Below are 18,564 nucleotides of genomic sequence, written 5' to 3'. Positions count from 1 at the left end.
GTTTTGTTTTTTTGAGACAGGGTTTCTTTGCGTAGCTTCAGCTGTCCTGGACTCGCTTTGTAGACCAGGCTGGCCTCAAACTCACAGCGATCCACCTGCCTCTGCCTCCCGAGTGCTGGGATTAAAGGCATGCTCCACCACGCCACGCTTGAAAAGCGTTTTTTCTTTTTTAATATTTATTTATTATTGTTATGTATACAGTGTTCTGCCTGCATGTACACCTGTGCGCCAGAAGAGGGCACCAGAGCTCATTATAGATGGTTGTGAGCCACCATGTGGTTGCTGGGAATTGAACTCAGGACCTCTGGAGGAGCAGTCAAGTGCTCTTAACCGCTGAGCCAACTCTCCAGCCCGAAAATCAGTTCTTAGGAAGTGTCTTTGCTGAAGTTCCTGGTGCATGTCCCTGAATGTTTCGCTCTAACTTCCTGCAGGTGGCCTTCACCTTCTCAGCAGAGTCCTGGGAGGTGGCCTTCCTTCTCTCCATTTCCCAAGGAAGTCTCACTGGGGACTAGGTCATCTGGTCCTATCTTCCAGAGTTCTGGGTTATCAGTACCCGCCATCTCTCAGAGGCCACCTCCAATAAAACAAGACCTTCTAGAATAAGAGGCCTAGCAAGGCAGCTGCGAAAAAAAGGTGCCACTTCAGATCCGGGGGGCGGGGTGTATATATATATAGTTTTATTCAAGACAGGGTTTCTCTGTGTAGCCTTGGCTGTCCTGGACTCACTCTGTAGACCAGGCTGGCCTCGAACTCACAGCGATCGCCTGCCTCTGCCTCCCAAGTGCTGGGCTTAAAGGCGTGCACTATCATGCCTGGCACCCAGAAAATATTTTATTGAGGATCTTAGAAGAGGGATGCTGAGGTATTTATGATGCTGAGGGAGATCCAGTTCGTGTCAGGTCTGTGTTCAGGAAGTAGGTACAGAGCTGTCCTTTGCCTTTGACCTTGATGATGCCCCGGCTGTAGCAGGCGTAACCCAGGGATTGCAGGGCCCTCGCTGTCTCCTCAGTCACCTGCAATTGGAGGAGGGGTGAAGGTGTGTAGGACGGCCTTATCCTTGTCCCCTCGCCCACGCCTCCCACCTGGTTCTCTCACTTGGATCTTGCCCAGGACTCCTGTACTCTCCATGCGGCTGGCCACATTCACTGTGTTTCCCCAAATGTCGTACTGTGGCTTCCTCGCCCCAATCACGCCTGCTACTACTGGTCCGTGGTTTAATCCTAACAAGAAACGTGGTAAGGAGGGGCTTTGATTGGGGGAGGGGGCTTTGAAGAAGGAGGATTGGGGGGGGGATGGAAAGGCCAGGTGGTTTTACAGGGGAGGGAGGGGTGAATCTCTCTTAGCTCTTGGACCAGCATCCTTAAGCTTTAGCCTAGGGAGAAGAAGTCGGGAGAGGGAGCATGAGCTGGAAAGCAACTGTGGAAGGACTTGGGGGCGGGGAGAGGAGGTACCACAACGACGTCGCCCCAGCAAAGGGGGTCCCTCACCTACACGCAGGCGGAAGTTGTTGAATGAGTGTTTGTTGATGACATCCAGCTTAGACCCCAGGGCCACTGCAAATTCCACCATGGTGCCCAGATGGCTGCAGCTTCGCTCAGCATCCTGGCAAATGGGTCCATCCACCACCATAGGCCAATGCGGCGGGGGTGGGGTGGGGGTGGGGGTGGGGGTGTGGGGTGGGAAGGGTGGGGGAGGGAGCGGGCACAGAGATGAGTGCAACTTATGAATAAGCCCGCCAACGGAAGCCCGCGGGGGAGGGTCGAAAGGAAAGAGCTGCTGTACCTGTTGTGTGTCCTGGCCAGACGTGGCGTTGAGGCCTGTGGCCGCCATGTAGGTGCTGCCGATGGTTTTGATCTTCTCTACCCCGCTGAACTTCGGCTTGGAGAGCAGCTGTGGAGAGAAGAGCCTGTGTTGCCCGTCTCTCTTGCTTTTGCCATCCCTTCTCCAAAAGCCTGCCCCAGGCCTTTGGAGGCTAAAGGACTAGGCTGTAGGGCTGGAGATGGTGGTGGGGAGGAGATGGTTGTCAATGAGCAACGTAGGACACGGAGTGTCGGGGAGGCTGGGGGAGTAGGCTCGGCCTAATGGTCAGGAGAGCAAAGCGAGAGGAAGGCATGGCGGGAGGGTCTAGAACCCAGGACGTAGGGCCTTGGCGTTGTACCTCATCGAAATCAGCAATGATCTCATTGAGCAGCCGCAGGCACTCCAGCCCCTCGTGGTTGACGCTGGATTCCGAGTAGAATTCCTTAAAGTCCGGGACCGACGCGAAGAGGACACAAACACATTCGTATGACTGGTGATAGAGGTCCTACGGACGGACAGGAGCAGGGGTGAGGCGCGCAGCTCCGGGGCCAGCGGCTTCATGCCTCACTCACCCAAGGGAGTAAGATCGAAGAGGGTGTGCCGGAGCGCAGCTGCTGCTCAGCTCAGGGCGTGATGAGGAGGTAGCAAAAACTCCCCGTCTGCTTCTTTGGGAGATTTTTATTATTTTATTTTATTTCTTAAATATTTATTTATTTATTACACATACAGTGTTCTGCCTGCACGTCATGTCCGCACACCAGAAGAGGGCACCAGATCTCATTATAGATGGTTGCGAGCCACCATGTGGTCACTGGGAATTGATCTCTGGACCTCTGGAAGAGCAGCCAGTGCTCTTTCTTAACCTCTGAGCCATCTTTCCATCTTGGAATATTTATTTATTTATTTATTTTTCTGAGACAGGGTTTCTCTGTGTCACCCTGGCTGTCCTGGACTCACTTTGTAGACCAGGCTGGCCTCGAACTCACAGCGATCCACCTTCCTCTGCCTCCCTGGGAGAATTTTTATTTTTTAATTATGAGCTCAGAGGACACCTTTCAGGAGTTATTTCTCTCCTTCCACCTTTATGTGTGTTCCAGGTTGCCAGGCCAAGAGAGCTGAGTTTTTATTTTAATTCATTAAAACTAAAATGTGAACGGCTAGCGAATTGGATAGTGTAGCACCAGAGGCATGGGTGAACCGTCCTTCAGATAATCCCATCACCATTTGGCCAGGCTTCTGAAAGGAGTGACATGCCCATGACTTGGAAAGATGCTTGCTTCCCCCTTTCTTTCCCCCCTTTTTTCTTTTTTTGTCTTTTTCTTTTTCTTTTTCTTTTTTTTCCTGCCACAGGCCTCCTGCAATGATAGGCAAGCTCTACCACTGAGGTATTAGAGGCCAGAAGATGTTCTAAACAAAAACTTGAAGCCCAGATTTTTGTGGCCTCCAAGGACCAAGGGCAAGATGAAGCTCTGACAGAGCAGGGACTTGGGAGACTACCTGACCTGACCCACTCTTTGGGGACCCCAGTAAGGATGGGCTGAGACCCAAGAGTTTCATGCCAGCCCAGTCCCAGGGGCATCTGGGGCTCTGGAGTTGTGGGGAGGGGGGCTGGGAAGTCACCTCATTGCGCCGGTTCTGGCCGATGAACTGGGGGGCCACGTGTGCGGGGAGCACATTCTCCAGCAGGAGCCGGGTCAGGTTCTCCATCATCTCGGTCTCCTCTCGCTCCTGCCTCAGCTTCTTCTTCCACAGGAAGTCCAGACGGCAGTAGTACTCGTTCTAGGGAGACGGAACAGTGGCCCCCAACACCCCACACTCAGCTTAGAGGTAAGGTTTAAGGTACAGCTGTCCTGGGGAGAGATGGCTTATAGGGTCTATTTCAAGTTAGGTCCCACAGAACCACCAGCAGACTTTTTCTTTTCGCAACCGTGGCTCTTCTTAGATTTGGGGGTAGGAGAAAGGGAGCGATGGTAAGGACCTCAGGGATTTAGGAAGTGGAGAAGTAAGACAAGGAGCTGGAACTGGCTCTTGGAAGTTTCCAGTGGACTTATTACTTGGGCTCAGCCCTGGAGATGACAGACACGTTATCAATATGGGGCCCCAGCCTCAGCCACTCACAGGAGGGGCCCTGGGGGGGGGACTGAGATGAAGGAGGAGGTACCTGCCGAGCCAGGACAAGGAGCGTGAAGAAGAAGATGAAGAAGTAAATAGCTCCCATCAGTTTGGGCTCCTTCAGCACCCCTGGCCTGAGAGATCAGAGTCAACATTGTCCCTTGTCCTGTTCCTCCCTGACCGCCTCCTCCCTGCTCCCAGTGCCCAAAGAGCCCTCAGCACCCCTCCCGCTTTGCCTTGTGGGCGGTTCAGGTCTGTCTCAGCCACACTCCCGAGGGGAGGGCTTGAGCACACGCGTCCCGTGACTGCACATACCTGGAGTCCAAAGGGCTTTGATAAAGATGGGCAATGAGGCAGTCAGAGAGCCAGGCGTGCGAGTGCAGAAACAGGGAACAAGATGCCACCAGCCACAGCAGAAGGAGAAGCAGCTTCAGTTCAAAACTCATGTGCAGAAAAAGGGAGCAGGAGAGAGATCCCAACACGCAGCAATGCATGGAGTACTGTGGGGCCGGTAGGGCGGGGCAGTCAGCAGTGAGCACATCCCCTAGGTCTCACTGGGAGAACGCCCCGAGGGTCCCCTGTTCTCCCAGGGCACAGGGCTTACAGGGCAAATAGGCATGTCACCCATGGAAACAGGCACTGGATATGACCAATGTCTCTTGGATGGAGTGCTCTTTAGCTTATGAGTTGGGGGACTGATGAGGAAAGGGTGTGAGGAAGGAGACCCCGAGGCTTTACAGAACCACTCACTGGGATGCTGACGAGAGGCAGGGATCCTGGCAGCTCCCAGGAGGCATTGCGCGCCAGGGAAGAGACATTGGAAGTCGGGACGAGGCAGGCTGATGACTCTGGTAAGAAGAGCTGCAGAAGGAGGGAAGCTGAAAGGCAGCAGACACCTTGGGCACAAGGGAGGCTTCGGCTGGGCTGCACCTGAGCTAAGGATGGGCAGAAGCCAGCCTCCTACAAAGGGGCAAGCTCTGCTGCTTCTGATTGATCAGAGAGCGCCAGGCGGGTCCTTCCAGGCAGGAGGAATTGAGAGGAGGAATTGAGAGGAGTGTGCATCAAACCACTGCCGGCTTTTGCCAACTACCTAGCCACCATAGGGCATCTTGCTTCCTTTTGTTTTTTATTTTGTAATTTGGCTGATTCCTATTAACTTCTAAGAACAATTATAAATCCTGTAAACTTAGCAAAGCAAGCTAAGGATGATGTATGCCTACAGAGGTAGAAAAGATAGAAGGGACATTCAACCAAGTGTTAATTATGATTATGCCTGGAAGGTAGGACACACACACACACACACACACACACACACACACACACACACACACACACACACACACACCCCTCTCCCAGCATCCTTTGGTTTTAGTTCAGCTGTCTCTCTAGATCCAGGGATTTCCTTTCAACCCCTGACAGGTCCGGTATGCCCTGACGGTGGCAGATAGAACCCTCTTTGTCCTCACCAGGCTGGCGACGGCCATGGTGAACACCAGGAGGATAGTGGCCGTGCTCAGAGCTACTCGCAATCCTGGCCGTGTGGCCACCAGGACAGACAGTGCAGGCAGCCAGTGAAGCATTTTGGGTCCTTTCTGGACACATTTCTGTGGGAGGAAAACAGGTGTCATTGCTGCAGGGCTGGGGCCCCTCCTCCCTTCATGCCAGGTCAGTGTTGTCACTCTTCCCCGCGCCCCCCCCAGGCCTCGGTACCGTCAGGTGCTCTGAGAAGCAGACGAAGAGTAGGAGCAGGAAGAGGAGGAAGGTGACGCTGTAGGTGATGGCCAGAGCTGGGGCCCTAAGAGAAGACAAAAGGGAGGCTTGGAAGAGCCAGCAGGAGCTCTGGTGTGAGGAGCTGTGCCTGTCATCTGGTTGGGAGACACAGGTCAGGGGTCAGGGGTCAGGGGTTAGTAGTCTCAGGTACCCACATTAACCTCTGGGCTGAAGCTCTTTAACACTCTTTTCGTTCTTTTCTTTTTTTGTTTTTTGTTTTGTTTTGGTTTTTCTTTTCTTTTCTTTTTTTTGTTTGGTTTTTTGAGACAGGGTTTCTCTGTGTAGCCTTGGCTGTCCTGGACTCCCTTTGTAGACCAGGCTGGCTTTGAACTCACAGCGATCCACCTGCCTCTGCCTCCCGAGTGCTGGGATTAAAGGCGTGCGCTACCACGCCCGGCTGTTTTTTTGGTTTTTCAAGACAAGGTTTCTCTGTGTGGCCTTGGCTATCCTGGACTTGCTTTGTAGACCAGGATCTCATATAGATCCGCCTGCCTCTGCCTCCTGAGTACTGGGATTACAGGCATGTACCACTATGCCCCGCCTCTCTTGAACCCTCTTAGTGTTGAACCAGATCTTACTCTTCAAAGAGTAGTGGCCTAGGCTTGAGGGTCTATATTATAACTCAGTCATTAGTTGTGAGATGTGGGCTTCTTGATGAGAGCCTAGTACCCCTCGTGAAGATGCTGTTACTGTCCAAAGATACAGGTGATTGAAGGTGGTCAGGATGTACAATGGGCTGAACCCAAGGCCTCATGAAATGGACACCAGGCTCTCTGCCACTCAGGCACAGCCCCAGCCCCAGGGTGTGCACTAAGATGAGAGCTGTGATTATTACCTATTATCTATTCTCCGGAGGATGTGGCTGACTATCTGAAGCTCAGGGGAAGGTACCAAAGGAAGAAAGTGTGGGTCATGGGTCAGGAAGAGCAAAGGGTTCAACACAGAACAGCCAGCGCTGCTGTTGTCCGGTGCTATCTCACCTGTTTGTCACCAGCATTTGAATAGTGAAGTTGGACAGAAAAACCAGGAAGGTGCAGGCTGCATAGTATTTGAAGGCGGGGAGTGCAGAGAGCCGGTACTGGAGGCAAAGGGGTAGGCGGAGGCAAGGTGTTGGTGTCGACCATAGCTGGGAAGGTATCAACCCCAGGCAAGTGGGGGTTCCCCAGCCTCACTCTCCACCCTCTAGTTCAGTTCTTCAAGGAGCTGTCCCTACTCTTTTTACTATCTCACCAAACAACTCAGTCTACAGATGCCATTTTTTGGGGGGTCATGTGACCTGGGTTGGCTTCAGACACACTAGGTAGCCCAGGATGATCTTAAATTCCTTTCACCTCCCAAGGGCTGGGGTTACCGGCCAGTACCCCCACACCTGGCAGGACTTTCCTATGAGAGGCACAATCCCCCTCATCCTCGGGTCAAAAGCTATGCAGACCTGGGGAAGGCGGGGGTTCGGGGTGGGGTGGAGGGAGGTAGAAGTCCTAAACCTTCCCAGGGGCAAGGGCCATGGCTGGGGGCGGGGGCGGGGGGCGGATCTTTTGGAGCTCTTCTGTCCAGCTCACCTGTTTCTCCATGTCCTTCTCTCTGAAGTACAAGGTCAGGAGGTTGAAGTCCTTTGACTGTTTCCACTGTCTGGTGCGAGTGAGGCAGGAGGTGGGAAGCGGCAGGCAGGACGGGACAGGGCAGAGGTGCTCAGGAGGACATCTCTCACCTCCCTCCGCACCCCCACGGGAGCACCCACCCTTCTCTGCCACACACCCTCTGGCCCTCCATCCCTCCGCCCTCTGGTTGTTGTCATACTTCTGAGAGTTGAGTTGTTCGATGACCTGGAAGAACTTGGCATCCCCGGTGTCCAGTTCGTCATCTAGCCCGCGAGGGGTACGACTCCTGCACGGCGACAGCCAAGCCTGTTATCACAAAGGCCCTCAAAGGTGCCCGGACAAAGCAAAGCAATCCTCCAGGGAGGATTCACCCAGGGTGCCCCACTGTCAAAGATGAGGTCTCCTCACCGGTCCAGGCTCCACTGGGGGCTGAAGGCCTTCTCCTGTTGGAAACACACATGGTGGGGGTACGGTGAATATTCCCTCTTCGTCCAGATAGACCACAAACCTGATCACGTTTTCTACATATGTCTTTGACCATGTGCATTTGACCTGGCTGCTACTGCTTCTAATGGCTCCCATCTCATCCTGGACCAAATCCCACTTACCCAGGGAGGGACATCCCAAACTCCGTTTCCTCCTAACCCTATAGATTTCCAGGGTCTTTAAAGCCCTTGTTTCCCCTTGGAGAACAACCCTTAACTGGGAAACCCTTTCTCTTCTCTAGCTTTGGGTGGCAGTTACTTCTGTGTCTCCTTGAAGACTGCGGATCCTAAAAGCAGGGACTTTCCCATCATCCTTGAATGCTGAAAAAAAAAATCACTGGCTTGAACAGAAGACCCTACAGAAAATGTTAGCCCCTCTCTGACCTTTTGTGAGGTCAGCTGTGCTGAGCTGGGAGCTGAGGGGGGTAGATAACAAAGTATGGAGAAGAAAGGAAAGGAAGGGAACCCAGTTTGATCACAGTCATTCTCTTCTTCACCAAGGGGAGCAGATAATATAAGCAAAGATATAAAAGTGGCCAAGTATGTTAGGGCTGGAGAGATGGCTCAGTGGTTAAGAGCACTGCCTGCTCTTCCAAAGGACCTGGGTTCAATTCCCAGCACCCACATGGCAGCTCGCAACTGTCTGTAACTCTAAGATCTGACACCCTCACACCAATGCACACAAATTAAAAATTAAATAAAATATTTTTTAAAAAAGTGGCCAAGTATAAAAGAGCAGTCACCGAGGGCGAAAGCGACAACACCCTGTGAGCCCCAGACCAGGACAAGAAGTATGCCGACCAGCCTTTCCTACCCTCTTTGGTTCATTTGATGGAAACAGGGTCATAAATCAAAATGGGGTGTACAGGAGAAGGGGGGCGAGAATAAGCCGCTGATGGGGGGGGGACTCTAGACGTGGGGCCTAGGTATGCATACAGGCTCAGGCTTAGCTTTTGTCAGGCTATTCTTTTACAGCTATAAGCTATGTGAAAGCAGGAAAAACTACCTGTTCATGTCTGTCTTCTCAAGAGTTATACCCATGTCTAGTATAGAAAACATTAAAGAAATGAAGCCGGGCATGGTAGCGCATGCTTTTAATCCCAGCACTCGGGAGGCAGAGGCAGGCAGATCACTGTGAGTTCGAGGCCAGCCTGGTTTACAAAGTGAGTCCAGGACAGCCAAGGCTACACGGAGAAGCCCTGTCTCAAACAAAACAAAACAAAACAAAAAAGTGAGGGAAGCAGTGCGTGGTGGCACACACCTGTAATCCCAGCACTGTGGAGGCAGAGGCGGGCAGATCTCTGTGAGTTTGAGGCCAGCCTGGTTAACAAAGTGAGTCCAGGACAGCCAAGGCTACACAGAGAAACCCTGTCTTGAAAAACCAAAACCAAGGGGGTTGGAGAGATGGCTCAGCAGTTAAGGGCACTGGCTGCTCATCCAGAGGACCTGGGTTCAATTCCCAGCACCCACAGGGCAGCTCACAACTGTCTGTAATTGCAAGATCTGACACCCTTACACAGATACATGCAGGCAAAAGCATCAATGCACATTAAAAAAGAAAAAGAAGAAGAAGAAGAAAAAATGAAAAACCAAAACAAACAAAACAACAACAAGAAGAAAGTGAGGGATAAGTTGGTGTGGTTCATATAACAACAACAACCACAACCACAACAACAATAACAACAACAACAACAACAACAACAAAGTGAGGATTAAGTTGGTGTGGTTCACACAATTCCAGCACCCAGGAAGCCCGGGGGTGATTGTTTCCAGCTGGGCTACATAGTGAGGTCTTGTCTCAAACACCACAAGGATAGAACGAATTCACGGATGAAACATTTCAGCACGAACACTGCTGTACCACTCCAGAGTTCCACGCTGTGAAGAGTAAGCTGAGGCTTCCCTAGAATACACGCGCTTCTGGGTTCGATCCCCAGCAGTGCATACAGCTGGGTGTAGTGGGCCACACCTGTAATCTCTGCCCTTGGGAGGTGGAGGCAGGAAGGTCAGAAACTCCAAGGACGCCCTTGGCTGGAAGTGAGTTCAAAGCCAGCATAGGATACGTGAGATAGGGAGGGAGTTGGAGAGAGAGGGAAGGATGGAGGGAGAGAAAGAGAAAAAAAAGGAGGGGGATTGGCCATTTTGGGAATCACTCATATTTGACTGAGTTCTTGGATCTTCAGGGCCCAATTTCTGGGCTGACGACTCCCCACACCAATCCAGAGACCCTCAAACAAGCTTGCTTGTCCTACAACTCTGGCACTTTTAAGCTTTTTTTTTTTCCTGTTATTTTCTTTTTTAAAAAATATATTTTATTAATTTATTCATGTTACATCCAAATTGTTATACTTTTAAGCTTTTATACTAACATTCTGGTGGGTCTTTTTTTTGGGAGTGGGGACAAGATTTCTCTGTGTATCCCTGGCTGTCCTAGACTCGCTTTGTAGACCAGGCTGGCCTCGAACTCGCAGCGATCCACCTGCCTCTGCCTCCTGAGTGCTGGGATTGAAAAGGTGTGCGCCACCATGCAGGGCCCTGGTGGGTCTTTTTATGGCAGGAACTGCACCCAAGATTGTCTCCTGGTCCTTGGGCGTGCGGGCAACTCTACACATGACTCCTTTTGCACCTTGGAGGACTCATTCTGCAGCAGGATGTGTGTGGGCTCCGGAGTCTTCCTTCCTGCTTCTCCTCATCTCGCCCCTATGACCTCTTCTTTCCTTAGGCTGGCATTTAGAATAAGTCTTTCCTAGAGCTGCTGCTGCCAATGCCCCCTTTACACCCACTGTTTACTGATATCCAGAGTCGTTTCTGCTGGGTAGAAAAGGAAGGAGGGAGGACCTAAGATAGATATCTCTGAGGACACCTCAAAAACCCGGCTGCGTTGTTCTGAGAGAGTTCAGAAAGGTGGCCAGAGTGTGGCTCAGGTCTGGGGAAGACAGAATGGCAGGGGAGAGCAGGCAGGGGGCCCTACATGGTCTTAGGTACCTGACCCGGCCCTATACTGAGCACCAACCCTGAGAGGCTGTTGGTGGGAGAGACTCAAGAGCCTTCACCACAGCTGGGTCACAGGTCGCCTCAGTGTCTTATATATGTTCACCGGCAACAGGCGCTGCCCTGGCTTCACCCAGATAAGCGGTAAGCCCGCTCCTGCCCCTCTGCTGCCACCCACCTTTCCTGCTCATGATGCCTTTCTTCCTTAAGGCCACAAGCGACTTCTACTTGTCACCTCATTTTCCACTCATGTCTAAGTGACAGCAAGCAGAGGCAAAAGCTTGCCCACAACTTAACTTTGAGGAGAATTAAAGAGAATAGCAACTTGTAGTAAATGGCCTTGACAGAGTGGCGTGGGTGCACGCAACCAGAAGGAAGTGGCTGGGGGGAAGGGGGAGGGGAGGGAGAGAGGAGGGGAGGGGGAGGGGGAGGGGGACAGACGGGGAGGGTGAAATGGAGCGGGCACATGGTGTCTACGGGGATCTTGCTTTCTCTCTGAGGTGAGCTGGAAGAGAGGGCAGGGAAAAACCTGAACCACTGACTGGGGCAACCAGGAAGTTCAGGATTCTCCCACATTCCCGAGTGATTCACTGGGGAGTCTGGGAGTGGGGGGGCCTCAGGACCGCGGAAGCTGTTTTCCCACAAGCACGTAGGTATCTAACGTAGGCATACACACCGGGAGTGGAGTGGAGGTGGATACAGGACTGTCAATGTGGCTTAGATGGGCGAAAGGCTTGGCTGCACCCCAAGACTCCAGATAACGAGTCATCAGCAGTGATGGCCGCATCGTGTGCCCCTCCAGAGAAGACAGTAACCCTTTCGCAGTGCCCTTCTCATCTTCCTCCTCGGCCTGGGACATGCGAAGTCTGAGAGTAAAAATGAGACATTTCCCCACTCTCCCACCCACTCAGAGGCTTGCCCTGCCCACACCACAGCATAGCAGCTCAGCTTCTGGCATAGGAGAAAAGACTCGTCTTGATGACTAGATAGTTTGCTTTTACCCGAGGATCGACGACCAGGTATGTAGGTTCTCCCAGCTCCCGAAGGTATGGGTCCCGGTGTTCCATGTCTGCCCTCTCCACAGCATAAGCCCCTGCTAGCAGGGCCAGGGTAGCCCCTGTGATGTGCACTCGTCTGGAAGGAGGGAGCAGCGTGAGTCAGAAGGGAAGCCTCTAATTTCTTTCAAAGACCATTCCCAGAGCTGTGTCTTCAAGAGAGGCCCCATGTCACAGGGAGTGCCTCCCGACATCCCAAAATTTCCCCGTACTTATCTCAAGGGACCGCGAACAGGGTAGCAACATGTGGGAGATTCAACTGGCCTTTTGCTGCAGCTGCCCCAGGCTCCGAGTCTTACCCTGGCACGCCGCCAGCTTCCATGTGGTTGGCCAGTGTGACATCATGGGACCAGACATCATATTGCCATTTCTGTAGCCCGATGACCCCACACAGCACACTGCCTGAGTGCACCCCCACACGCATGTTGATATCCACACCGGTGGCCACCCGAATTTTCCTGAGGGGAGCGTGGGGGCATGCTTAGTCCTGCCACAATCCTCTTTTCATGGAGGAGGACTCTACCACACTGCCTCCCACATTCCTCCCACAGCCATTGGCCTGAATGCTTCCTGATCGCTCACACACCCGGACTGACCTGATGGCCCGGCACATGTCCAGTCCCATGCGCACGCAATTGATGGCGTGGTCAGGCAGTGAGAGCGGCAGCCCGGAGACACAATAGTAACAGTCCCCCAGGATCTTGATCCGCATGCATTCGTGCTCCTGGGAGTATGTGTGTGGGTGTGTAGAGGAACCTGGTTAGAGGCCAGAGGGGTAGGAGGGAGTTGGGAAAGGTGGGGGAGCAACTGTGGGGTTCCTGAAGAACTTCTGCGGTTCGGAATGCCTAGACCGGATCTCTGGCCTCCTTGATATGGGGGAATGACTGAGGTCTCTCGGGCAACGTCCCTATCAGAAGGAATAACCAAGGGCTGGAGTGAGTGTCTGTGGGTCTCCTAAGTTTTGGTATACGTAGGGTGCACTCATATCAGCACGTGATAGTAGTATCTGGATCGAGGGGCATAGAAGCCGACCTCAAGCTAAGATGTATCCATCTTGTCTGATTAGGTGCTAAGCTGAGTTATAGAAGACAGAGATTTCTCCTGGAAAGGCCCCCCAAGGTCAGAGTGCCTGGAAATCTCTGCACATATGTGGAGGCGTTACGCTTGGGATGTCGGACGTGGAGTGGGCCCTCGGGGATGGTGACAGTTTCCTGAGTGGGGGTATTTGTGAGTGGTTGCGACTTCTACTGCAGAGTCTGGGAGCTTGGCCTGGTTCCTATGTGCGACTTCTCAGAAGGTGGGTGCTTTCCTTGCGTGAGGCTCCCCAGCATGTGGTGTTTGAGGGTTCTCGGGGGGGTGGGGTGGGGGTGGGATAGGCAAACCCCTCTGACCTTGGCGATCTGGTCGAACTTGCCAAAGAGCTCGTTGAGCATAAGTACCAGTTCCTTTGGGGAGCATTCGCTGGCCAGGCGCGTGAAGCCCACGATGTCAGCATACAGCACACTGTAACGGGCGGGCGGGCTGTGTCAACGGGGCCAGGGGATGGCCAGGCCAGGGTCGGGTCGCAGCCCGGGGTCCCTCCCCTCCAGCTGTCTTTTCTCAGACCTGACTCCTTGGTGCCTCTTGACGTACAGGCTGTGAAAGTTGTTTGTGTTCTCTGGCCGTGAGCCCTGTCCAGCCTGCAGCCGTGTCATGATCTCTGCTTTCATCTCTCGGGCCAGGTAGGCAGGAAGGATGGACAAAAGGAGGTGCTCCTGGAAAACGTCCCTATGAATGACACCCTCTACACCCTCCTGTGCCCTATGACCAAGAACCTCAGCCCTTCAAATGACTTAGGCTCCCAAGTGTTATTACATGCTACCCACCAGTATGTACCCCAACACTTCCTGACCATCCAGCACCCCATTCTGTCCTGGCCACTATTAGGGACTGAATTCGGTATTAGCCTCTAAATTTGAAATCTTCCTTTGATATAATAACTTTAATTATTATCGTCATCGCCGCCGCCGTCATCACCATCACCATCATTATCACGAGGCAGTATCTACTATGTAGCCCTGGCTGGCCTGAACTTCACTAGCTAAAAACCAGGGTGGCCTCAAACTCACAGAGATACGTCTGCCTTTGCCTCCCAAGAGCTGAGATTAAAGGTGTGCACCTCTATACCTGGCTAAAATCTAACCGTATCATGATCACATGATGTGCGTGTATGTGGGCACATGTGGCACAGTGTGTGGGTAGAGGGCAGAGGACAGCTTTGTGGGGTCTGGGTTCTGGGTGGAGTGGACATCTTCAGGTTTGTGCAGCAAGGGCCTTACCCTCAGCTGTCTCCCTGGCTTTCAATTTGCACCTAGCAACAACCTTCCGAGAATGGCAGATAGTCACATTTCATATAAAAGAGGAAATCCTTGAGAAAGGCAAATGTTTGCCCAAACCCATCCAGTATGAAGGCACTAGAAGGCTGGTCTCTCTGAACTGCTGTCCTCTTCCTGCCTTTAGGACCTACTGACCTGGTGCTTTTTCTCCGTGTCCAACCTCCGGCGTGAGTGCAGAGAGCTGAGAGCCTCCCGGAAGGTGGCGCGAAGCGCTCGCTCCATCAGGGCCTTGTGGTACGCCCCCACCACATTCCCACACAGGAACAACACTGCATTTGCTGCCAACTGTGGGAAAGGGACAGGCTCAGAGAGTACACCGCCTCAGTGGCTTGGGAGAGTCCAGCTGTGTAGTTGGAGCTGGTTCCACGAACAGGATGAGGAAAGCCTGGCTCTACAGTTAAGGACTCAAGTGTTTCTGAACAATTGGTACCACATCGTGACTTCCATAAGGGAGAGCTGGTCGTTCTCCATGCTCTCTGCTGTAGATTTTCAGCTACAGGGCCAACCTGGCCACTTAGGACGGGGTGTGTATTTGCACCTAGCACGTATATTTCCTCTGCCTAGAATTCTGTTCCACCACACTCATTTCCTGAGCCCGTTCCACCCACAGGAAACCACTGGAGGTTCTATTTCACATTTTCCATGAAGGTTCTGCTTTTTACTTGTGTGCCTATGAGAGGCTTGTGACCGAATTTCCCCATGGCTAGAGAGCCCTCTTCTGGTGAAGTCAGGCATGGTGCACTCATGTACCAGCTCCAAGAGGTCGCTATAGGGGGGTTATCTGTGCTTGGATCCTGCACTCAGTGTGGAGCCCTGCCTTGGAGTCCCAGCTCAGCAAATGCTCAGAGAACTTTTATCAAGCAGCTCTGGGGCATACTACCTGAACTACTTGCATTTATTTTTATTTTTATTTTTTTTACCTGTGGTAGCAGAGCCCTCTGAGAGTCAGGCTGCCACCCAAGGTACAGTCCAAGGACCAACAGGTGTGAGAGTGAAGAGGTGAGGCCTGCAACCGCAGCATCCCGCATGTCCAAGGGCAGCATGGCGTACACGGTGAAGATGATGAAGAGGAAAAATGACACCTAGAGAAGAGCGCGAGAAGCTGGAGGCCTGGGTCACGCTGCACAGGGGCTCAGCTTGAGCTCCACAGTCCCCACCTGGCTATGACTCTCCTCACCTGGTCCCAGGCGCTCACCACACCCCCTGTAAACAGGAATCCATAGCCTAGAGCCAGCAGTGCAGCCCATATGAGGCCAGAAAGAGGTCGCGTCCATCGCTGCAGCTGCTGCTCCCGGGAAGCTAGCCCCAACAGCAGGGAGAAGCCGCCCAACGCGCACAGCACGGTTGTCAGGAAGCTTGGGTCTGAGATCAGCTCCTGTGGAGAAAGGATGGATGAGGCAACACTGGGAGTTCATACGTTCTTTCAAGGTGAGAAGGAGCAAGTTGTTAGGTGCCCTTCAAGCCAGCTCTGGGGAGATGGCACAGTGCGAAAGGGTGCCTACCACCAAACCTGATTTAATTGCCAGAATCCACGTGGTGAGAGGTGAGAACCCACTCCTTTGAGTTGTCTTTACTTATACACACACACACACACACACACACACACACACACACACACAGGGCCACTGATATTTGCTTTTCACATAAGGTTGAACCAAAAGAAGTTGCTGAAACCCTACTGTTTTTATCCACAAAGATCAGCAGTTTTACATGGTTCGACCTAATAGATCTCAAAAGTTTCAGTGGGACTGGGAGGGGGGAGGTGGCCGTGGGGGGGGGGAGGTGGCGGCGGGGGGGGGGGGGGGGAAGGGGGGAGCGGCTACCCATAAGACCTGGTTACTCTTGGTTATTTGCAAGAGTATTTGTGAGCAAATAGCCTGTGCTCTTTCTGCATTTCAGGGTTTTGGTTTTGGTTTCTTTCTTTCTTTCTTTCTTTCTTTCTTTCTTTCTTTCTTTCTTTTTAACTTTTATTTTTAGTTTTGAGTCAGGGTCTCGTGTAGGTTGGGCTAGCCTCCTCCTCACAGAGGCATAGGAACTCCTGGTCCCCCTGTGCCCCTCTCCCAAGCACTGGGCTTCCAGGCTTGCCTGGCTGCCTGCACAGTTCTTATCTGTTAAGGGGGAACAGTAGCATCTGCTTGGCATTTGGAGTGAATGGTTGCCCAAATGGCTAATTTGCTTGTGAGACTCCGCCCTCCTGAAGCCATGGCGCTAACCTTGACACATGTGTACCTGGGCAGCCTAAGTTTCTGCAACTCTTTGCCACCCAAGCACCTGGGTCTGAGTCGCTGTCTTCCCTTTAGCATCCTCGCCTACCACCATCCCTTCCGGTTGTCCCCGCCTCTTTCAGGACGTGGGGCTTGTGGCGCTCAATCATTTTTCCCACCTTGCCTCCAAGGAGTGAAAGGAAAACCGGGAGCAGAAAATTTCCAGATAAGGAATTGAAGACACCCACTCCCCTTCATACCCAAAATAAAAATGAAAAACAAACAAACAAACAAACAAAACGATGGTAGAGGTTAGCAACTGAGCCACAGCAGGATGAAACTGTCTTTTGGGAGTCTGTGGGCACAGCTAACAGCCCCACATTCCCAAATCTGAAGAGAAAAAGTCAGGAAATGAATTTCCCCAGGGACCTGAGTCGAGTTTCCTCTATGGAAAAATGGAAAATCCGGTGTTGGATTTACTCTAGAAGCCGTAGAACACTTGAGAAGCATCCGGGACTCACTCACCTTCTAGCAAAGACCCGGGGACCAAGCTTAGAGGGTGGAGAGCTTGGTCACATGTGCCCAGAGTCACAACAATTCAAGAAGAGGTTCCATGCTTCTTTTCCGGTTCCCAGCCAAGACATTATTAACTAAGAGATCCCGCACATCTCAGTCCTTCAAATGTCCCCAGCCCGAGGCAGTCCCTGCCTAACGCAGGCTCCCCGCACCTAGCCCATCTCACCCTGCCGCTGGCCCAGGCGACGGCGGGCAGTGCCAAGAGCGCGCAGAGCACGATGACGAGCAGCAGCAGCAGCAGCGGATACTGTTGGCTCAAGCTGTAGTAGGTCTCGTAGAAAAGATCTTCGCTGGGAGGAGGCCGGGGACTGAAGAGGCGGGCCATGGTCTCCCCCGCCCCAGCCCGGAGCCCTTGCCCTGGGGACCGGCAGGGCGCTGAGTTAATAACGCCGCCCCGCGCCACCGGGCTTTTCCCCCTCTCCCGGAGCCACTTTCACCCAAGCCCTTAAGCTTTCAACAGCAATAGGGGTGCTGCCAGGTGCTCTCTCCGAGGGCTCCTAGCTGGCTGTGAGAGAGGGTCACTACCCTTCCCACACACCAGACCGTGCCCCCAGAATTTCCCTCTACCCATCAACTCACTGCTTTGTGTTAAGCTCCCGAAGTTCTCGAAGTTCTTGCAGCAAAGCTAGGCCCCAGGAGGGAGCCTGGGTGGCCTGGCCGCCATTCACCTTTGCCGCTTTGCTAGTAACTCAGGGCCTGCTGGGCGACTGGCACTTCCCTCTTGGCGCCAAGGCCCCCTCCCACTTCCCCACTATACAGTCCTGCCCCTTCCCGTGCGGAGCTGAGCCGGACTCCCCTGGCTGCCTCCCATGCTCAGACTGTGTTTTCTAACCATTATCTTCTCTCTTGCTTTAATGAAGAGCATATGGGCAGTGGGCGAAATGCGAGGTGTTGGGGGAGGAGCAAAAGGGATGTGTCTGCTGGGAGTTCAAGGCTAGCCTGGTCTACAAAGTGAGTCCAGGGTAGCCAAGGCCAACAAACAACAACAATAACAACAACAACAAAGGAGGCGGGGTGTGTCAAGATAAGGGCACAACGTTAGAAAGTGGGGAGCTAAAGAAAGGTTGGGAGTGAAGCCTAGAGAATGCTGGGAAGTTCACGGTCCTGGTACTAGTTGAGGGCACGAGTGGCCTTTTCCCTTCCACTCTTGGTCCCTCTGGCTTGGCCAAGTGTCCAAATTCTAGCCATCTCCAATTCCTCAGGATGAAGCGCCTATTTGTTGCATATAGTTATCAATTCTTAGTTACAGAGAATCAAAACTGCTGCGGTGCCTGGAAAGCAAGCTGCCGCGGGACCTCTGTGCTGCAGCAGTACAGTACAGACGGACGGTCTAGAGAGCCTGGGGCACCTCAGAAATCATACACAACCTCTTTCAACAGGGCCCCAACTCCCAGTGCTCAAAATTAAGGAGAAACGGGGAGTGGGAGTGGGGTGACTTCTATCCAGTCAGTTCAGGCTTAGGGTGGTGTCAGTCCTGAGCGCTGGAGGAAATGCTCCGCCCCGAGACTGGAGCGCCAAAGAGCCCTCTGATGGCTTCCTGCCACCAGCTGGACCCTGACCTTTTGTGCCAGGAGGTTGCCTACATCTAGTCCCCAGAG

At 52.8% G+C, this 18,564-nt stretch overlaps 1 protein-coding gene across 2 annotated transcripts; it reads right to left on the bottom strand.

Moving 5' to 3' along the window:
- Window positions 1–156: 156 nt before the first annotated feature.
- On the bottom strand, window positions 157–17,766 carry ADCY4 (adenylate cyclase 4). 2 transcript variants are annotated; one of them, XM_084768181.1, is made up of 26 exons: window positions 17,546–17,766; window positions 17,133–17,323; window positions 15,364–15,561; window positions 15,107–15,268; window positions 14,322–14,471; window positions 13,417–13,565; window positions 13,203–13,314; window positions 12,408–12,535; window positions 12,111–12,269; window positions 11,758–11,890; window positions 11,433–11,606; window positions 7,689–7,723; window positions 7,480–7,566; window positions 7,242–7,311; window positions 6,663–6,760; window positions 5,623–5,707; window positions 5,379–5,516; window positions 4,663–4,773; window positions 4,228–4,412; window positions 3,962–4,046; window positions 3,421–3,579; window positions 2,159–2,305; window positions 1,783–1,890; window positions 1,488–1,602; window positions 1,096–1,220; window positions 157–1,013 (listed from the first exon to the last, which is right to left on the bottom strand). In XM_084768181.1, exons 2-26 carry the CDS (start codon window positions 17,289–17,291, stop codon window positions 867–869), a joined length of 3,219 nt encoding a protein of 1,072 aa, XP_084624307.1. In that variant the 5' UTR covers window positions 17,292–17,323; window positions 17,546–17,766; the 3' UTR covers window positions 157–866. The 2 variants fall into 2 exon arrangements, with proteins under 2 accessions (XP_084624307.1, XP_084624308.1); XM_084768182.1 differs by lacking the exons at window positions 17,133–17,323; window positions 17,546–17,766 and adding an exon at window positions 16,916–17,097.
- Between the last annotated feature and the right edge of the window lie 798 nt (window positions 17,767–18,564).

The sequence above is a fragment of the Acomys minous genome (genome assembly GCF_964271855.1).
Source record: "Acomys minous genome assembly, chromosome: 18".
NCBI lineage: Eukaryota > Metazoa > Chordata > Mammalia > Rodentia > Muridae > Acomys > Acomys minous.
The sequence above is the reverse complement of the archived record's forward strand: the minus strand, read 5'-3'. Positions and strand labels throughout refer to the sequence as shown.

Excerpts from the sequence above, each read along its gene's own strand:
- ADCY4 (XM_084768181.1), bottom strand. The coding sequence starts at position 17,291 with ATGGCCCGCCTCTTCAGTCCCCGGCCTCCTCCCAGCGAAGATCTTTTC. Across the intron at positions 11,891-12,110 it reads GAAGCTGGCGGCGTGCCAGG|ACGAGTGCACATCACAGGGG; the intron begins GTAAGACTCGGA and ends CCCTCCTTCCAG. Across the intron at positions 5,517-5,622 it reads GCTTCTCAGAGCACCTGACG|AAATGTGTCCAGAAAGGACC; the intron begins GTACCGAGGCCT and ends TTCCTCCCACAG.